General features: G+C 46.7%; 1 protein-coding gene across 3 annotated transcripts in view; it reads left to right on the forward strand.

Moving 5' to 3' along the window:
• HEG1 (heart development protein with EGF like domains 1) overlaps positions 1 to 19,595 on the forward strand; it is a 99,940-nt gene extending 80,345 nt beyond the window's left edge. For all 3 annotated transcript variants that reach the window (XM_059687602.1, XM_059687603.1, XM_059687604.1), the window contains 3 exons: positions 5,305 to 5,392; positions 12,404 to 12,578; positions 14,556 to 19,595. In XM_059687602.1, coding sequence (XP_059543585.1) covers positions 5,305 to 5,392; positions 12,404 to 12,578; positions 14,556 to 14,705 — 413 coding nt within the window. In that variant the 3' untranslated portion in view covers positions 14,706 to 19,595. The remainder of the gene's footprint in view (positions 1 to 5,304; positions 5,393 to 12,403; positions 12,579 to 14,555) is intronic.
• The last annotated feature ends 200 nt before the right edge of the window (positions 19,596 to 19,795 follow it).

Raw genomic sequence — 19,795 nt, forward strand, 5'->3', positions numbered from 1 at the left:
CACAAGGTTGGTTCCCCTGGCAACCACTCCCCATCCTTAGGTACTTTCCAAAAGTCACCTCGTGAACATCACAGAAGACACCTTTATGGGCTCTCATCACTTAGGAAACTCTAAGCAGTGGTTCTCAGCCTTCTGGCCCTTTAAATACAGTTCCTCATGTTGTGACCCAACCATAAAATTATTTTCGTTGCTACTTCATAACTGTAATGTTGCTCCTGTTATGAATCATAATGTAAATATCTGATATGCAGGATGGTCTTACGTGACCCCTGTGAAAGGGTCGTTTGACCGCCAAAGGGGTCGCGACCCACAGGTTGAGAACCTCTGCCAAGGGTTTTAGGAGCGCTGCCTGGAACTGTGATGAAGACTACGTATATATTTCTTATTATAAATCACAGTGTCACCGTTCACTAAGGTTCTCTCTGGAGTTAAGAAGCCTACCCAGCTTAAGCAACAATGACAGTTTATTGGAAGGATCCCGGGTGTGTCATGGGACTCCAGCCTCAGGGGGATGTGGGGACCACAGCAGCTGGCGGCCCGGGGCCTTCTTTCACCGGACCCCACCTTCATCTCCGCTCTCCGCTGTGCACAGGCGTGCTCTCCTTCCCAGACCACGTGATGGAAACAGGCTCGCCAAACGTCACCGAGTGTGTGTTACCCGTTCAGCCAGTTTGAAGGAGGAGGCTCTCTATTTTCCCCAAATTGAAATTCCTGTGAAGGAACTAATTGATCCATGTGTTTCCTCCCAGACCAATCTGCTGTGGCCAGGGGATGATATCATGCCAGCCTGACCACCCCACCATAACCTGCACTGGGGGTGAACAGCTCCCGAAAGAGGGCTGGCTAAGCAGACAGTCCAGTAGAATCCACCCAAATAAGCATATGAACAAGGACAAAATAGACTGTAGAAAAGGCCAAGGCTCAGAATGGTTGTCTTAATGAAAAAGCCAACAGTGATGACAGGGACATCAACTGAGGATCAAACTATACGAATAAAGAAAAGATAGAGCCACTGCTGGAGAAAGACTGAAATGTCAGCAGATGCCAAGAAGAAAGTAAGCCTGGCCAGCGTGGCTCAGTGGTTGAGCATCAACCCGAGAACCAAGGGGTCAGCAGTTCGATTCCCGGTCAGGGCACAAGCCAAGGGTTCAGGCTTGATCCCCAGTAGGAGCTATGCAGGAGGCAGCTGATCAATGATGTTTCTCTCTCATCGATGTTCCTATCTCTCTATCCCTCTCCCTTCCTCTCTCCCTAAAAAATATCAATTAAAAAAGAAAGAAAGTAAGACTGAGAATTCCAAGTCCATCATTCTGGAGATCTCCTCAAAGTGGAAAGGATAAGACAGACAAACTTAAACCGACACCACTGCCTTCTCTCACGTTAGTAAGTCACCTTTCAGAGCGCCTGCGGAACTGATGAACATTACAGTTGATGTTGATTTGAATCCCATGCACCTGTACATCATCACGTGGCTTCATAATAAATCTAAAGTCAGTACTTGAGTCCAAAGAATCACATAGTTCATCAACTGACTTCACAGCTGGTATGAGAAAAAAGATCTGTGGGTTATGTTGTCCATAAACTTATTACAAGTTTCCAGTGATATGGCTGCCAAAGAACATCAAACATACTCTTTAAAAAATTATATATGTGTATAAGATAAATTATGTATACACACACAATTTCTACATTTAGAGGAGGTTATGAGTGAGTGTGTGTACACATATGAATAAAATCTGGGACAGCCCTAGCTGGCTTGGCTCAGTGGATAGAGCGTCAGCTTACAGACTGAAGGGTCCCAGGTTCAATTCCAATCAAGGGCGTATACCTGGGTTGCTGGCTCAATTCCCAATAGGGGACGTGCAAGAAGCAGCCGATCAATGATTCTCTCTCCTCATTGTTTCTACCTCTCCCTCCCTCTCCCTTCCTCTCTGAAATCAGTAAAAATATATATATTTTTTAAAAAAATCTGGGACATATAGAAAACCCCAAAGAAGAAAGTAAAGTACTTGAGGCAGCACTAACTTCCATGAGTGTTTTGGTGCATTCCCTCCCAGCTCTTTCTCAGCGCCCATGTGCAGTCTAAGATTCCCCTCCTGTGTAATCTAAGCCAATGCTGCCCAGAGTCTGGTCTGCAGGCTGGCGGCATCACTGTGCCTCAGAGCTTGCTGGAGGTACAACTTCTCTTCTTGGCCCAGGCCCCGACCTGCTGAATCAAGTCTCTTCAGGTGGGGACCAGCCATCTGAGTTTGCACAGCCTCTGGGTGGTTCAGACCCACAGGAAAGTTTCAGGAGCACGAGGGTGTACCAGTGCTCCTCAAAATGTGATCTGCCAGCTGTTATCGGGCTGCAACAAGAAACACAAAAATTGAGAGGAAACATTTATGTTAAACTTAGAAATATTGATGTTAATGTCACATGCTGTGACATCCAAACATGGGTTTCTTTTAAAAAATAGTATTATTGTATTTTACAAGGTCACTCCACAGTCGACTCCTTAAAAGGAGAAAGCGCCCTGGCCAGTGTGGCTTAGCTGGGTGAGCGTCAGGCCATGAACCAAAAGGTGGCCAGGTTTGATTCCTGGTCAGGGCACATACGCAGGCTGTGGGTTGGATTCCTGATCTGGGTGCATGGGTGGTGGCAGGGGCAGGGGTGGGGGGGACGGGGGCACAACCAATTGATGTTTCTCTCTCACACATTTATGTTTCTCTTTCTGCACCTTCCTCTCTCTAAAATCAATAAAAAGTAAAAATAAATAAAAAATAAAAATAAATAAAAAATAAGAATCTGCAGGCCCACTAAAAAAAAAATCAAAAAAAGAAAGGAAATTCATGAAAGTTGGTACCTATAGGGAAAGATGAAATGAGACTTTATTTTCTTTACTTAAAAATAATATAAAAATGCACAAGCAAAGAAAAGTAGGTTCTAGACCACAGATGGTTTGAGAAGCACTGGGCATAGTGTGTCTGAGTCTGTCTCTTCTTAGACAAAACTGCCTGTTTTCAAGGGGAACCTGCCACAACTGCAGCCACTTGTGAGGCCACTTCTAAACTGAGCACCTGCTGGTTTTGCTGGAGTGAGAGGTTTTGAGTTTAGTGTGGAGGGATGAGTAGGAGCCAGACTTTGGTCTTTAGAAACAGAGAGGGCCACTGTAAGTTGGTTTGCTCATTTGTTTCACTGTAGGTTTATTAAAGCTGGGAAATGGCGTGATCAGATTTGTGTTTTGAAATGAGTGGGCAAGACTGGGTGCAGGAAGGTATGTTGGGAGGCGGTTCAGTTGTCTAATCAATAGTAGACTGTAGCTTAGGGGGTGGTAGTGGTGGAGGTGAGAAAGAGGTGAAAATCAAGATTTGTCTTTTGTCTTCACTTTTGTTAAAAGCGAAGTTTGAATACATGTATTAGGAGGTGAGGGCGAGAATGACCTCATTAAAGGTTTAGCTTTGTTTTCTGTATATCTTAGTACTCATGGTCTTCAAGATAACCAAGTTTCTGTGCTGTTTATTCAAATAAAGGATAAGCAAATGGTTGCCTCGCTTGCATTTGCTTTTGTCTCACAGTCAGCTCACTCTCAGCTCCATGCATTTTCCTTCGGTGTTGCCTGAGACATGGAGAACATGGTTCCATCTTATTTTAATATAAAAAACCTGGCTATTTGCCACTTTTACATCCTGAACTGCAGACCCTCAGAGCAAAATTTTAATTATATTTCCACAACATTGGAAAAATCTATCTGGCACTGCTGGTGTGCTCAGTGGTTAGAGTGACACCCACTGAAGGGTTGTGGGTTCAATTTCTGGTTTAGGGCACATACCTGGGGGTTGCAGGTTTGATCCCCAACCAGTCAGAGCGTGTGTAGGAGGCAACTAATCAATGTGTCTCTCTCACATTGGTGTTTCTCTCTCTCTCTCTCTCTCCCTCATCCCTCCCTTCCTTCCACTCTATCTAAAAAAAAGAAGAAATGAAAAAAATATCCTTGGGTGAGGATTAATTTTTTTAAAATCATTATTTAATAAGCTTCACTAAACTATGATTTTCCCAGAAATGCACAGGTATAAAATTTATGGATTAAAAATTAATATTATTATGTATGATATGTACCTGCACATGTGACTGCTAATTTTTGGTAGTTAAATTCCATTTGTATGTGTTGGGGAAACCACTCAGTGCCTAGCATGGTATGTATATGCAGTGATTCCCAGCTCTGGTCTTAACCGGCCAGTAATATTTCTTATAAAACTGGAGAGTCTAACCTAGGGTCACCTGCTTTTTATTTTATTAATTAAAAACCTAAAACCAAATTAAGAATGTTTATATTTACTGTCACTATACATTTAAAAAAAATCTCTGAAACAACACCAAAGGGTGGGAAGTAACCAAGAAAAGATTCCCTATTTTCTCCATTAGTTTTTAGAAACCAGTTTTAATGGAGGCATAATTTACACATAATAAAATGCACACATAGTAAGTGAGGGGAAAACAGGAAGGACCAAGTCTTAGAAGACAGAACAATGATTGAAACCAGATAGATTTAGTTTGTGAAAAATTCATCTATCTCCTTCATTTTTCTCTTTTTACCACGGATTGGTGAAAATGTCCTCAGGGCTGGTCCACAGGTACACTTGGGGAGCCATTCTAGGAGTGGCTGAGGAAGAGGAACTTGACTGAAAACAGTGTAGGGGAGAAAAATAACTTTTCCTCTACCCTTCTACGTCCTTGACTGACACCCCCAAACATCACCATAATAAAACATATTAACAGGTGAACAAATTTAATTACATATGTGCACAGGGGAGTCCCATAAGATGAGACTCCAAAGGCAGCCAATGATTGAGGCTAACATACCCTCCTGAGCTAAGGGTAGGACCAGGGGCCTGGGGCTGCAGGGTAGGGAAGGCAAGTCATGGGAGGTGAGGAGAGGAAATGTTTGGCAAACAGTGGCTTCCCTGCCAAGTAGGACAATCTCTCCGCTGAAAAAGGTCTCTCTGCGAATAGCTCTATTGCTGGTGCAGGCGGGCTTTCTAATGTAATGCTCCCTTACCAACGGTAAGTAATGCTCTGTTTTCAGAGCTTCTCCTATGTCTGCAGTTTCTCAGACATAACAAACATGCCAAAGAGGCATGTTTTGGGGTGGCAAATTCTGCCGCCCTCTGACCTAGAAAATGTAGAGCTAACCCTGAGGAGCCCTTGCTGGTGGCCCAGGAACTGAAAGGTGAGGTCACGGTGGGGTGGGGAGGAGAATCATACTTGTGTATCCGTTTATTCATTCATCACCTCTTACCAATCTTTTTCTTTTAACCTGTTTAGCCTATCAGCTTATCACCGTGGTGATTGCAGCAGCAGGAGGCGGGCTTCTGCTGATCCTCGGCATTGCACTGATTGTCACCTGCTGCCGGTGAGTGATGGAGTTCACACTCTAATTCTGTTTCTTTGCATGTGCTATGCAAGGGCCAATTTTTACTCTTCGGGAATGTTCGGGGCGGCTTACAGCATTAAATCGTAATATATGACTGAACCACTGAAAAAAGCAGAAAGGGAAATCCATGATAGGTAGTGCCATTGGAGGAAAGAAAAGACAGCCAATAGAACTTTATTTTCTTTAATAAAAAGGAATATCCAAAAGCACAAGCAACGAAAAAGATAGATTGGACTGCGTTAAAGTTAAAAACTTCTCTGCTAATGTATGGGACAAAATTTTTTCTCTACCCTTTTAGGTTCTTTGGTCTGATAATCAAATTAACATAAGACAGTTTATGGGATAAAAACACATTTAATTATGTATATAGGTGGTGGGTGGTGGCACATACAAAGATGAGACCCACAGGCAGTCAGACAATTGAGGCTTATATTCCATCCTGAGCTAAGAGAAGGGACTTCAAAGGGGAGGAAGGTGATTCACAGGAAGATGGATAAACCAACGTTCGCCATGCCATGCAGAGGCAATGGGATGTAGAGACAGTGGGACGCGGAGGGGACTTGGAACAAACAGGCCCTGCTGAGCTCCCCAGCAGCTTCCCACGCCCAGCCCACACTCTTTGGAGTGATCTCTGGTGACAGCTCTCTTTCTGGACCAAGCCCTCCATCAAAATCCTCTTAGGCAGTTAAAGGGAGGTATGAAAGCTCTTCCTGGGTCTTCCGGGCCTCGACTGTCTTCAGCTCGAACCTGTCTGCAGGCCACAGTGGCCTGTTCTGGGGAGACTTGTGCTGAACCCCTTCAGCTTAAAAGATCACTGTCAAGAAGTGAAAGGACAAACCACAGAGTGGGAGAGTATTCGCAAATAAATCATATGTGTAATAAGGGACTTGCATCTAGAATATGTAAAGATGCCTTACAACTCAGTAATAAAAAGACATTAAATCGTAATGGACCATTTTAAAATGTCCTATTTTAAAAGGGAAAAGAACTTGAAAAGACATTTCTCCAGAGAAGATATACAAGTGTCCAGAAGGCACATGAAAGGATGTTCAGCATCATTAGCCACCGGGGAAATGCAATCAAAACCATCTTATACCCACTGTGATGGGTAATTTTTTCTTTTAAAAAAAGCCCTGGCTGGGTAGTTCAGTTGGTCAGAGTATTATTTTGATACGCCAAGGTTGCAAGTTCGACCCCTAATCAGGGCACATACAAGAACTAACCAGTGAATACATAACTAAGTGGAACACCTTTACCTCATGTGGTTGGGTAATCAAAACTGAGGGGTTGGAGAAAGGTACAAAGAAAACAATGCAAGGTCATCCTCAACCAGCACTTCGCTCTGAAGTCAATCAATCAGTAAAATACTTTTTAAACCCAGGAAATTACAAGTGTTGGTATGAGGATATGGAAAAACTAGAACACAAATAAATACACTGCTGTAGAAATGTAAAATGATGCAGCCACTTTGAAAGTGTCTGGCCATTCCTCAGAAAGTTAAACACTGTGCTGCCATTTGACCTAGTACTTCTACTCTTAGTTCTATACCAAGAGAAATGAGAAGTTATGTCCACACAGAAACATGTACATGAATGTTCATAGTAGCATTATTCATAATAGCCAAGAGCTGAAAATAACCCCAGTATCCATCAACTGATGAATGGATAAGCAAAATGTGACATATCCATACAATTAAATAATATATATATATATATATATATATATATATATATATATATCCTATCTAATAATAGACAAATATGGTAATTGACCGTACCTTTGCTATGCCTCTCATTGGCTAATCAGCGTGATATGCAAATTAACCACCAACAAAGATGGCAGCTAATTTGCATACTGCAGGCAGATCCCGCTGCGCCGCCCTGCCTGGGGCTGGTGGCAGCACGATCCCCAGCTGCTGGCCACCCCAGCGGGAGATCCTGGCCTGCTGTGTGCGGGGCGGGGCGGGCGGGGCGGGCAGCAGCGCAATCCCGAGCCTCCGCCTGCCCCAGCCTGGGATCTGGGCCTGCAGTGTGCGGCCCAGGGCAGGCAGCAGCGTGATCCCAGGCCTGCCGTGTGTGGGGCGGGATGGGTGGGGCAGGCGGCAGCACGATCTGAGCGGCCGCCCGACCCAGCGCGGGATCCAGGCCTGCCATCTGCGACCAGGGGAGATGGGGCAGACTCCACGGGATTGGGCGTGCCATCTGCCACCAGGGGAGCGGGCCTAAGCCAGCAGGTGGTTATCTCCCAAGGGGTCCCAGACTGTGAGAGGGGACAGGTTGGGCTGAGGGATACCCCCCACCCCCCGCCAGTGCACAAATTATTGTGCACCAGGCTTCTAGTATATATATATATATATGGCTAATATGCTAAGTGTCTGACCGTCAGACCAGTCACTATGATGCCCACTGACCAGCAAGGGGCAGACGCTCAACACAGAAGCTGCCATGGCGCACACTGGCCATTTACAGAGAAATGGCACTGCGGACCTGGTGCCCACAAAGCAACACTCGGCTTCCCCAAAGTGGGACACAGGCCCTGCCACCACCCCAGAGCAACATCCCACCAAATTGTAGCCAATGCTGCCAAGACCCCATGGCGCAAAATGTGGCCCACAGCCCAGCCCAGAAACAGTGACTGTGGGTGCCAGATAATGACGTAACGTAGCAACACCTGGCTTCCTCTCCCTAGCAACTAGCCTCCTTGGAGTTTCTTCAGCTCAGGAACATGACTTGCTTTATAGCCAGGTGCAAACATTTTACAGTTTAACCAAATGTCTGTGAAGCGTTTTCCTGTGTCTCATCTCATTTGATCCTCACAAAAGTCCTGGAGTAGGTAGGTAGGAGACTCAATAGAATCCTATTTTCTTTTCATTAGCCAGAAAATGGAGATTTAGGAAGTATAGAAACTGAACTTAGAAAGTTTAGAAACCAACTGAAAAGAAATAAGAAATGGTGGTCTTTCAAAATGACTTCAGGTTTTCTCACTGCAGAATATAGTCAAACACTGCTGTAAGTAAATATTTCACCCTTTGTTCTCCCTGCGTGATATACAATAATCTGCTTCATGTTGATATTTACTGCTGTGTTGCTGACAGTTACCTGAAAGAGAGGTTGGGGTGCTTTTCTGGGCTGGAAGAGGTTTAGCTAAATCAGAAAGCAGGTCTAATTTAAAAAAATAAAACAATAAAAATAAAATAAAATAAATACACACACACACACACACACACACACACACACTCTAGTGGCCCAGTGCATGAAATTTGTGCACATTAAAAGGGAATTAATTACAGGAAATATTTTAATATTGCTATTTGCCCTTTCTCTATAATAGAAGTATCAGAGATGAAAGAAAATTAGTAAAATGTATATGAAAATCTTCCTCCTGTCAGAGTCTGGGGCACGCTGCAGGACCCAGAGTCAAGTCCTCACCCACCCATGTGCACCTCGAAATTGCACGAGACCCTGACCCGGCCGGCCCCACCCCTGTCAAGCCCCACCAGGTGGGGGGCGCAGCCTCAGGTCCCCCAGCCCAGTGCTGGGGTGGGGGGCGTGGCCTGAGGTCCCCCATCAAGCCCCACTAGACGGGGAGCGCAGCCTCAGGTCCCCTCCCCCCCTCAGCACCGCGCAGCCTCAGGTCTCTGCTGATCGCTCATTACGGCTTGTGTTATGGAAACCCTGCCTTTGCTGTGGGCGTAGCCATTTTGTGGCGGTGTGATGGAGTGGGGGTCAATTTGCATATCACTGCTTTATTATATAAGATAAAGCTCTTGCTGGCGCCAATCACACGTGCATGTTTCCATCTGTCATTGTCCATCGTGAATTTGGTTGACATTTCTATTATAGAGAAAGGGTGAATAGCGATATTAAAATACTTCTTCTAATTAATTTCCTTTCAATGTGAAAAAATTCATGCACTGGGCCTCTAGTTCAACCATAAAAAAGAAAGAAATACTGATACATGCTGTAATGTGCATGAGCTTTGAAAATATTATGCTAAGTGAAATAAGCCAGCCTTAAAAGACCAACTATTGCATTTGTATGAAATGTTCCAATTGGCAAATCTAATAGAGACAGAAAGTATATGAGTGATTGCCTACGACTGGGTGGGCAGAGGATAGAATTGAGAAGTAATGGCTAAGGAGTACGAGGTTTCTCTTCGGGGTGATGAAACTGTTCTAAAATTGTGATGATGGTTACACAACACTGAATATACTAAAAACCACTGATTGTATACTCTAAGTGGACAAACTAAAAATCAAACAAAGATGAAAGGGGTACCTGAGATACCTGAGCACAGAGAAGTTGTAGCAGGCCTGGGGATGAGCAGACCCAGCAGTGTGCTGGGCGCTGGGCTTCCTGGGAGCCAGCGAGAGTGGGTTTCTCCTGGGAAGGGAAGAGAAAACACAGAGTTGGTTCCCCTTCTCTGTGATTATCTATTCAGATAAGGAAACATAATCACCTTCGATTTAGATGATAATAAATGGCAGGCATTCTCCTGACATAACTTACGGAGGAAACCTACCAAAATAGCAAGTTTTCTTTTTGACCACTGACATGCAGGACGTTTTAAGATACCCTTTGTCTCCAGTAAGGCTGAGGGACCAGGTTGCCCTAACCGCCCACTCGGGATGCAGACTTCGTGGTACAGCCTTTGCCGGTCACTTGCAAAGTTGCCACCCAGTGATCAAAGATAAAGTATGTTAACGTAAAAAACCATTGAAACCTGTTAAGAATTTTTGTGAGTTTATTTGAGCCAAACTGTCGACATATGCCAGGAGGCAGAACCTCGATGAATTGAGATAATGCTCTAGAGAAGTGGTTCTCAACCTGTGGGTCGCGACCCCTTTGGGGGTTGAACGACCCTTTCACAGGGGTCGCCTAAGACCATCAGAAAACACATATATAATTACATATTGTTTTTGTGATTAATCACATGCTTTAATTTTGTTCAATTGGTGACGATGAAAATACATCCTGCATATGAGATATTTACATTACAATTCATAACAGTAGCAAAATTACAGTTATGAAGTAGCAACGAAAATAATTTTATGGTTGGGGGGTCACCACAACATGAGGAACTGTATCAAAGGGTCACGGCATTAGGAAGGTTGAGAACCACTGCTCTGGAGAATGGCGGGTTATATCTGTATTTATACATTGCAATCAAAGGAAAGGGATGTAGATGGGTTACATGAAACCCATTGGTGATAGACTAGAGAGGTAGGAGAAGGCAAAGCAGGGAAACCCCTGGGATTGGATAAAAAGTAAAATGATGGACACATACTTAGGTAGGTGCAGGAACAATTAACATGATAAGGAAGGAATATGTGGTATCTGTCCTGGCCCCCAGCACATTGGGTTGTGCCCCAAGGGGTCCAGAAATAGGGAAGTTACAAGTTACCCAGACATTTCAAGGGTATGTTATTATAGATGCAAAAAGACAGATAGGCTCGGTTAAGGTAAAGGTTGACCTTGTCAGTGAAGATACTGGCCTAGGACGTAACTGCCCACCATGACTGCTTTTAGTTAAAGTTTAATTTCAGACCATCCTTTGTGGTTACTTTAGGTCTCTGAGTTTGACTGCCATGCAGGCCTCCCCTGAGCTTGTCAAGTTAGCATGTGGGCCCTTTCATCCACAAGTATGAGTGAAATAAAATCCTGGGGCTGAGACTAGGAGCTGGAGAGAGAAACCCTGGGTGCTCAAGGGGACATCAGCCCCCCGTGTGCTAAATGCCCTGTACCAGGGAGTGTAACCATGGGGAAGGACCTTGTGACTATTGGCCACTGGAAAGGAAGGCTAGCTGTGAATAAGCCACTGTGTGAGGCCAGGTGCCCCACCCTCCGGGCAGCACAGTGGCAGGCCTGTTCAGAATTTGCAGGAGGAACAACACCTAAGCCACACACTGGACATTTGCTTTTATGACCGCGAGTTTTTTTGTGCTTTCCCAAGAACGTTTGCTTATAGGAAAATGAGGTAGAAGGAAGAAAAGTCCAGGGTACATATGGGTAAAAATGTCTAGTACAGTGATGGCGAACCTATGACACGCGTGTCAGAGGTGACACACGAACTCATTTTTTGGGTTGATTTTTCTTTGTTAAATGGCATTTAAATATATAAAATAAATATCAAAAATATAAGTCTTTGTTTTACTATGGTTGCAAATATCAACAAATGTCTATATGTGACACGGCACCAGAGTTAAGTTAGGGTTTTTCAAAATGCTGACATGCCGAGCTCAAAAGGTTCGCCATCACTGGTCTAGTACGTAGGTGACTACCGTATTCCAACAATTTCCAGTGACCTCTCACACATAGGGGACTTGCCCCAGGGTTTCCCTGACCCACTGACACGAGATGTGTAGGTGTATAAATAGGTGGCGTTTTTTTGCAAACAAGACATCCTGGTTTTATGGTTTGTGAAGTAGCTTCATGTGGTAGAAGAGCACTAGCCAGGGCGTTGGACGGCCTTGGTTCTAGTCCCAGCTTTGTTAGTAGCGAGATGTGGCCCGGGGAGCCAGTCGCATCTCTCCGCCCAGCCAGAGGCGCCCTGTCCCCAGAGCTCCTGTTCTAATAAATCTGCATGAGACCTAGAAGCTCCACGTGCACTGTGGTGCTCCCGCTGGCCGGAACCAGCGGCCGAGGCCTTTCCTCTGACTCTTGGCTCCTGCTGGCCCCACAATGCGCCCGTCTGTCCCCAGGAGGGTCTGAGTCAGCTCTCTGAGAGGTCTACCATGGTCCCCTGGGCCTCCTAGGTTGGAGGGGTTTTTGCATCTTTTCTTATACCTAATTGCATTTTCACTTGTTTGGGGCAAATACTAAAGATAATAACAGTAATGACATTCCTGGGTAGGCAGCTACAAAGAAATATAGTGGTAGCTTTAGGTCTAATTTACCTTGTAAAATGCTAGATGGTGCTTTCACAAATACCTTTTTTTTTTTTTAACAAAATGTATTCATTTAAATTTTCAAATATTTTTTTACCCCACAGAAAGAATAAAAATGACATAAGCAAACTCATCTTCAAGAGTGGAGATTTCCAAATGTCCCCATACGCTGAGTACCCCAAGAACCCTCGCTCGCAGGAATGGGGCCGAGAAGCTATTGAGATGCATGAGAACGGGAGCACCAAAAACCTCCTCCAGATGACGGACGTGTATTACTCGGTGTGTATTCCGTGTCCAGGGGGCCCGCAGGCTCCGGTTCCCTCTGAGAATTAAAGGGATTCTGTTTGGCTGTAGTCAAAGCACTACAGCTAGTTACAGGTTACAGGGAATGATGGCCTAAGCCCCTTAGGGACAGAATTTAATGTTCAGTTCACTTATGACCTATTTGCATGTTAGTTATTGGAACTGACGGTGAGATATGAAGGCTGTTTCCACAGAGCACATTGCCTTTATGGGATGGTAGCAGGAGCCGTCTTGTTATGAACCTTGCTTTTAAGTTATAGGATTGGATACTGAAAGATAGAGAAATGATACTTAGCCTTTGGCCCTTTCCTTTTTATCTCTTGTCTGCCCCACCTTTCCTCATGGCGTTGGGTAATCGAAACTGAGGGGTTGGAGAAAGGTATAAAGAGAGCAATATAACCTCATCCACCACCAGCACTTCTCAGAGGCTTCGAAGATATATGTAATGGGTGTTTAATAATTTGCTCTGCCCAGCCCTGTACTGTGTCACTCGGACAGATGGGACACACCCTGCAACCCTGGCTTCTTCTGTCCCACAGCGAGGAATCCATGTCATATTTCCAGGCACTGCTCAGTTCATTTCACATCACACTGCGTCAGCCATAAAGCAAACACATAAAGCCGAAAAATAAATAGATGTCAGGTGACTTCTCACACCATGTTGGAGCGGTAGCAATAAACATGCACTCTGGCTCCGTGGGGACTTAATAGCACCAGGAAATCCTGTGACAGAAACCACAACCCCTCTGGTTGCTATGGGGACTAACCAGGGGGGTTCACACTTTGGACGGGAAGGGCAAGTTTGTTTATGGTAAGAAAGCGATTGCTTCCATGGGCTCTTTGAAAAATTGAAACCTGGGAGAAGAACGAGAAGACCCAGAGGAAAGATAAACGTAGACACAAACTTAGCTCTGGTTCACATGGTTTTGTTGGTATTTCTGCATAAAGGGTTTGTTTTGTTTTCTGTTTGTCAGGAAAGTTCTTTTGCTCTAATAACTGAAGCCATAGCTAAGCAGGTGTCTTCCCCAGGAGCGACCGGTGACCACACACTCACAGATTTGCTAGGGTCTCCTCAACCCCAGTGTGGTGTGACTACCTAGCAACAAATAGGCCTGCAGAGTCATAGGACCCAACTGCGCCTCCATGGCCTTAGCTAAAGAATCGCCTTCAATAGAGACGATCGAGAGCTTAAATGAACACCACCTGCATTTCAAAGATAGGCTGAGCACTCTGTGGCAGCAGAGCCCGGCCACGGCCACGGCCACGGCATGAAGCTGTCCCCCGTGTGAGTGCTGTCGCTCACCACGGTCTCGCGTGTGCCGCGGGCGTCCCCAGGACTTGCGTTTGTTCTGTGCAGTGCCTGTGTTTCATTCTGCCAGGCAAGCCTTCTCCCCCAGGGGTCCCCCGAGAGGGCCTCCCCAGAGCAGTCTTGCCATTCCCAGGAGCCCCTTTTGCACATCAGACAGGCAGTCGCAACCTGCTAGGCTGGGACCTGGTCGGAGACACCTAAGAATCGCCGTTGGCCTCCTGCCTAGGGGTCCTAACACCAGCTCCGACAGGGGGGGGGGGGGGGGGGGGGGTCCGACGACCCTTCACCCAGTGAGTCCAGCTAAATGCCAGAGAGGATTACAGCTGCTGTGCTCCGCAGAGAAAGACACTCTTTTAAAAGGTCAAGTGAATAATCAGATAATAATTAATCTGGATAATAGTAAAGATAACAGTTAATCCAGGTATTTTCCTATGTTGGTCTAAAATCACTGGACTGCCCTTGGTCGAAGTTTTTTCCATAAAAAACCGGCCTGGGGAGGGCCCTGGCTTCTAGGTTAGACTTTGCTGAGTATTAGCTGCCTCCATCTGAGGTTTATTATAATGCAGCATTCTCTTTTTTTTTACTATTACATTTAAACCATGAATAATAAATGGCCCTTTTTTCCTTTTCTCTCTGGCCTCCAGCCCACAAGCGTAAGGAATCCTGAACTTGAACGAAATGGACTCTACCCGGCCTACACTGGATTGCCGGGCTCCCGGCATTCTTGCATTTTCCCGGGACAGTACAACCCGTCTTTCATCAGCGATGAGAGCAGGAGAAGAGACTACTTTTAAGTGAGAAGAGAGAGGAGCCCATTGCTCCGAGCAAGTGGCTGGGCCGGCTGTTGCTCAGAGGGCTGACTGCACGGGGCCTGCAGGTGCTGCTCCCAGGACTGGGAGCCGCACTGGAGCGGCAGGCAGGAAGTGGGACGGGTGTGAGGGGCGTGGCCACCGTGGAAGGCCGCTCACTTGTTGTTACTGTGAATGTGCACATGGCCAGTACCAGGAGGTCTCGGCGCGACCGCGGCTCGGCCACTGGCTGCAGGGATGACGCCGGCCAGGGCAGCTCGTTGGGCACCACTGCAAGCACCGGGGTCTCCTTAGTTTGCACTTTAGTAAATTGGGTAGGGGGTCTCCTTTAGGGTTTTTTTTCCAAGACTCCCAGAAAGAAGGCCTCGTTTCCCCAGATGCTTCCATGGGCCTCGATTTGGTGATTAATTTATAGCAAAATACTGGCTCGTTAGTTGTTTTCCTGCCCAGCACCGTGTGCTAAACAACAGGTGATGGTGATGAACATACCACTAAGGTCTGGAGACGCTGTGGGCTATTGTACAATATTTTAATATGTTTCCAGGTCTTCCTGTGCTGCCGTCTCCAAGCCAACCCCCAGAGTGAGAAATGGAAACGTGTGCGGCCCAGCCCACCACGCCAGTTCGGTTTTTCCGTCAAGGTGACACCTAGAGTGAAGGTGACTTCTTCCCTTTGCAGTGAAAGCTCACTTCTTCAAACAAGCTGGGCCGGGGCAAAATGACTTCCGTTTGGTTTTAGCTAGAGGCACACAGCTGCCCTGCAGCGAGGCCCAGCGAGCCCCAGCCGGGCAGGGGCTGAGCGGAGGCCCGAGGGAGAGGGAGAGGAGCAGGCGGTGGGGTGCTCTTCGTCCCTGCGCACACGGCGGCGTGGCGCCTGGGTGTCTGACCGCCGCCCTTGAGGCCGAGGCTGCTCCATGTGGAGTGGAAATGCTAAGCTGAATGCGGGTTGGGTGTGAGCTGGCACTTCACCACTAAAGGAAAAGCAGCGTGTGTAGTCTCGACAGCTGACTGTGGTCAGAGCAGTGGGCTGAACGGGCCAGTCCGTCGCCGGGAACCCCAGTGCTGTGGGAAGCCGGGCAGATTCCTGCGGAAGGAGAGCGAGCTGGGGTGGAGCCACATGGAAGGAAGCCTGCTCACCTGCGATGCCGCACCTTTTTCACTGTTTCCCCGACCTCACCCACAAAGTCGGTATAAACTTTCAGCCAACTGCTCAGAACTATTTATTCCCCGAAGAAGTAACTTATTTTCGCTCACCCAGTGATTTGCACTCTTTGTACTACTATATAGTTTCCTCCAGAAACACGGCCCTAATTCAGGTCAGCATCGGAGAACGAAAGACTCTGGGAAGACGGGGTGAGAGTCGGCCTCTGGGAGGGAACGTCGCGCGTCTTCTTTCTCATGCCCGTGGCGTGGGGCCTGCGCGGGGCGTGTCCGGTGCTGTCTCTAACTGCTCCTTGTGGGGCTGTGATGATTCTGCTTTGACACATCCTAGGTGTGGATGACGTGGAGAACACAGAGGTAAAGAACTGGTCCCACCCGGAAGCTCAGAGCTCAGTGGAACCCATAGTGGGGACAGTTCTGTGCTGGGGGCTGTTTCTTTAAGGTTCTCTAACCCCTTCAGATGTATCTAACCCTCAGGCTTCTGCAGTCCTCAGCCTAACAGTTTTAAGTGCGAACTCCTGTGCCCCGTGGTCTCCACGCGTCCTCACCCGCCCCCCCTGCAGCAGCAGGAGCCAGGAGCGCCAGCCGGGTGTGCGGCCTCCAGGTAGTAAAATTGCACTCATCTCATGAGATAGATGCAGAGAGAGTGCTGTTTTAGTCAGCAGGTGCCAACTGAAAGTCGCCTTTTTGAAATCTTGGCCCTTGCATCTGTCCGTGGAACCAGCCCTGTGCCCCGTGGCCTCACATCTAACCGGAGAGCTCCGAGCTCCTGCACTCTGCTCGCCTGAGCCAACAGACTGAGTGGCCTGGCGCCCGGCTCTCAGTCAGATCTTGCTCCTCCCAGGACCCAGAGCCACCTGGGGGCGATACTCAGGCGTGCCCCGCTGCCACTGTTAGCTGCCACCACAGCTGACAAGTCACCTCCTGTATCTGGGCCGGAGCTATGAGCTCCACAAAATGAAGTGTTCCACCCCAAACGCATTCTTGAGAAGAATCCAGAAAGGAATGTCCTGTGAGCTCCGAGAACACTTTCCTGTGAATGGGTTTTGTGCAGATGAAGTGGATTAAGAATGTGTTTTTCTTTTACTGTGAAAAAAGCAGGTCCCCCGCAAGGTTGCGTTCACCTAGGGCGCTGCGACTGCTAGGAAGTGAGTGGGGGTGGGGAATGCCTCTCCAGGGCCTGAGGCTCTAAGAAGGCTTGAAGACAGCATGACCATTAGCCGGTGCTGACTGCCCACCGGGGTGAGGACTGGAAAGGCTGGCTTCGCTCCTGGGTGGGGCTGGTACCTCCAGAAGAGTCTGTCTGCCAAGAGCAACACCTGCTAGGGCAGCAGCCACCTCAACTGAAGGGACAGGATGGGACACACCCCTGGCAAACACACTCTCAGCCATGGCCCAGGTGTGCAGTGTCAGCCCCACACCTGGAATTCATAGAAATGCCCCAGCCCTGTATCCCTGGGTGGGCCCCAAGCTGGGGGAGTGGGAGGAAGGGGAAAGGGACGCCTAACTGCCCAGGAGACTCTTAAACTTCTACAGGGAAGAGTGGGGCCGAATGGAACCCACTTGTCCTGTAACATACCTGGGCAGGTAGCATCTGTGGGTTTTGTGTAAGCTCTTAAACAAAGGCTCTTATTTCTCATGTCCTTTCCTCTCCGCCCCGTGAGCCAGCCCAGGACTCTAGAGACAACATGGCAAGTCTAAAGGTTCACATAGCATCTCTGGTGTTTCCTCCACGGCAGGCTCCGTGCAAGGTATTTGACTCACGACACCCTTGCGAGGTGGGCACAACAGCGCCCACTTCTTGGGTGTGGGAAACTTCAGAGAGGACAATTGCCTTGCACAGCCGTGCTTCGGACCCTTTGCCTGGCTTGCTCTTCTCACTGTACCTCCCTGCCTCACCATCCAGTGTACTTTAAATGTAAAAGGGCATGGGAGAGTGAGTTTAAAGTGTGTTATCTTTTTGTAAAAGAACCTTAATGTTATTAAGCAATAATTAAACTAATGACATGGAGTGCAAAAAAACAAACAAAAAACCTATGTTGACTCCCCTTTTGAAAAAGTCCTTTCAGGTTTGTCATTACATGTATTTCTTGGACAAGTGTAGTCATCATTAAGAAAATAGTGCTGGGTCATGCTGAGCACGGAGCATGTAGGTACGTGGCTTTGGGGGTAGGAGGTGTAAGGTGATGAGCGGGGTTTGGGACACACAGCCAGACTTAGCCGTCCACCTGAGGGCCACTCTGTCTTGTTCCCTCGCTAAGGCTGTGGCTCCCACATTTTGGAGGCACACTTTTGTGAATATTATCCGAGTCGGGAACATATTCAGTTGAATGTCTGAAATGCTGACAAATCTTCCGGCTTGGACAAAAGTTTATTTTCAGAAGCAGCTAAGTCCTTTAGAGCAAAATTGCTGAGTGGATAGCTTCATCAAAGCTGGCTGGCAGCATTGGGGTCAGAAATGACGATGGGATTATTAAGTTCTTGAGGAGGTGACTGTGAAAGTTGGCCCAGAGGGAGGCAGCCTCTTTTCATTACAAGGCTGGATGGTTGCCCAAGAAAATGTCTTTGAAGGGTATTTATTCAGATGGGAACGTGCCCAGGGCAGACACAGTAGGGTCTTGCACGTGGCCTTTGGGGGCCTCTATTAAGCCATCTTGCCCACTGGTGAAGGGCCCAGGTCCCCTGAAGCTCTATGAACTTTGCTTCTGGCTTAGTTTAGCCTAACACACCCACAACTTGGGTTTGACCCATAGTTCTAAGATTCTTACACTGATCTTAAACCTAAAGCAAGTCTGGAAAGAGGAAGAATTGCAGTCTTTTGCATCTTATTTAACACTACCCTGCTGTCAGAGATTTTTTTTTTTTTTTTTTTTTTTTTTTTTGGTGTGTGTGTATGTGAAAACTTTTGCGGGGGTTAGAAGGGACATTTTATTTCACTCTGGGGTTCTTGTGTTTGGGTTTGAAAAAGGATACTCGGTTTTGTAGAGTTGGCTTTTACAGTGTGTGTTCTTTTCTCCAATCCCCAGAGAAGGAAACTCTGGTTAAAATACTAAGAGCATTAAAGTATTAAATGGCAGTTAATCCATTGTGCTAAAATATCTTTTCAGTAGTGTTTCTTTGGTGTAAACTGCTCACAGAAAAACCTGTGAAGCCAAAGGGACAGTGTGGGTCTGAAAAGAGACAGATCTTAGACTGGCTCTGTCTCCTGGGTATCTGTGAAGAGGATGCATTAGATCTGGTTTTATCGTTGTTTTGGGGCACATCTAAGGCATTAGATGCAGAATTATTGGGTAGGAAGGATGGGACCACCCAGGGAAGGGATGGATGCAGTCTACCTGTGAAACTAACCCACTTATCTTCCTCTATTGCCTGGGTTACCAAAAAGGTTTTTCAACATGGGTTGTTGTGAGGTTTTTTAATGTTTGTGTTGCTGGATTTGTGGTGAAATGAAGCATGTAGCTGGAATCTGAACTGTTTGAGTCACATCCTGGATCTCTCTTTGCAAACCTTGACACCTTAGTCCCCAATGGATTGTGTTAAATCCATTATGAGGATGTTATTTAAAATTGTATTATAACTGCAACCTCCACTAATTATTCAGTACTGTAGCAGCAAAGTATTATTTGTAAGAATTCGGTTATTTTTATACTTATACCCACTATAAGTCTGGCGTTCTAGTCAGTAAAATGATGCAATAAAATAAATATCATTTTCATTGTGTGTTTTTCTCGTAAAAGCAAGCAAACGAGGCAGAGCACAGCAAATAGTTTTTCCCAAGGGCATCAGGTAAACCATGGCGCTCTTGTGGTGAGCCCCTACACAGGGAACCTTATACATGAACTCTCACATGGCAGATGTAGGGACTCGGTATTTCTGTATCCTCCATGCCCATCTCCGTGAGGAGACACACTTCTG

This window comes from Myotis daubentonii, chromosome 3, assembly GCF_963259705.1.
Source record: "Myotis daubentonii chromosome 3, mMyoDau2.1, whole genome shotgun sequence".
Taxonomy (NCBI): Eukaryota; Metazoa; Chordata; class Mammalia; order Chiroptera; family Vespertilionidae; genus Myotis; species Myotis daubentonii.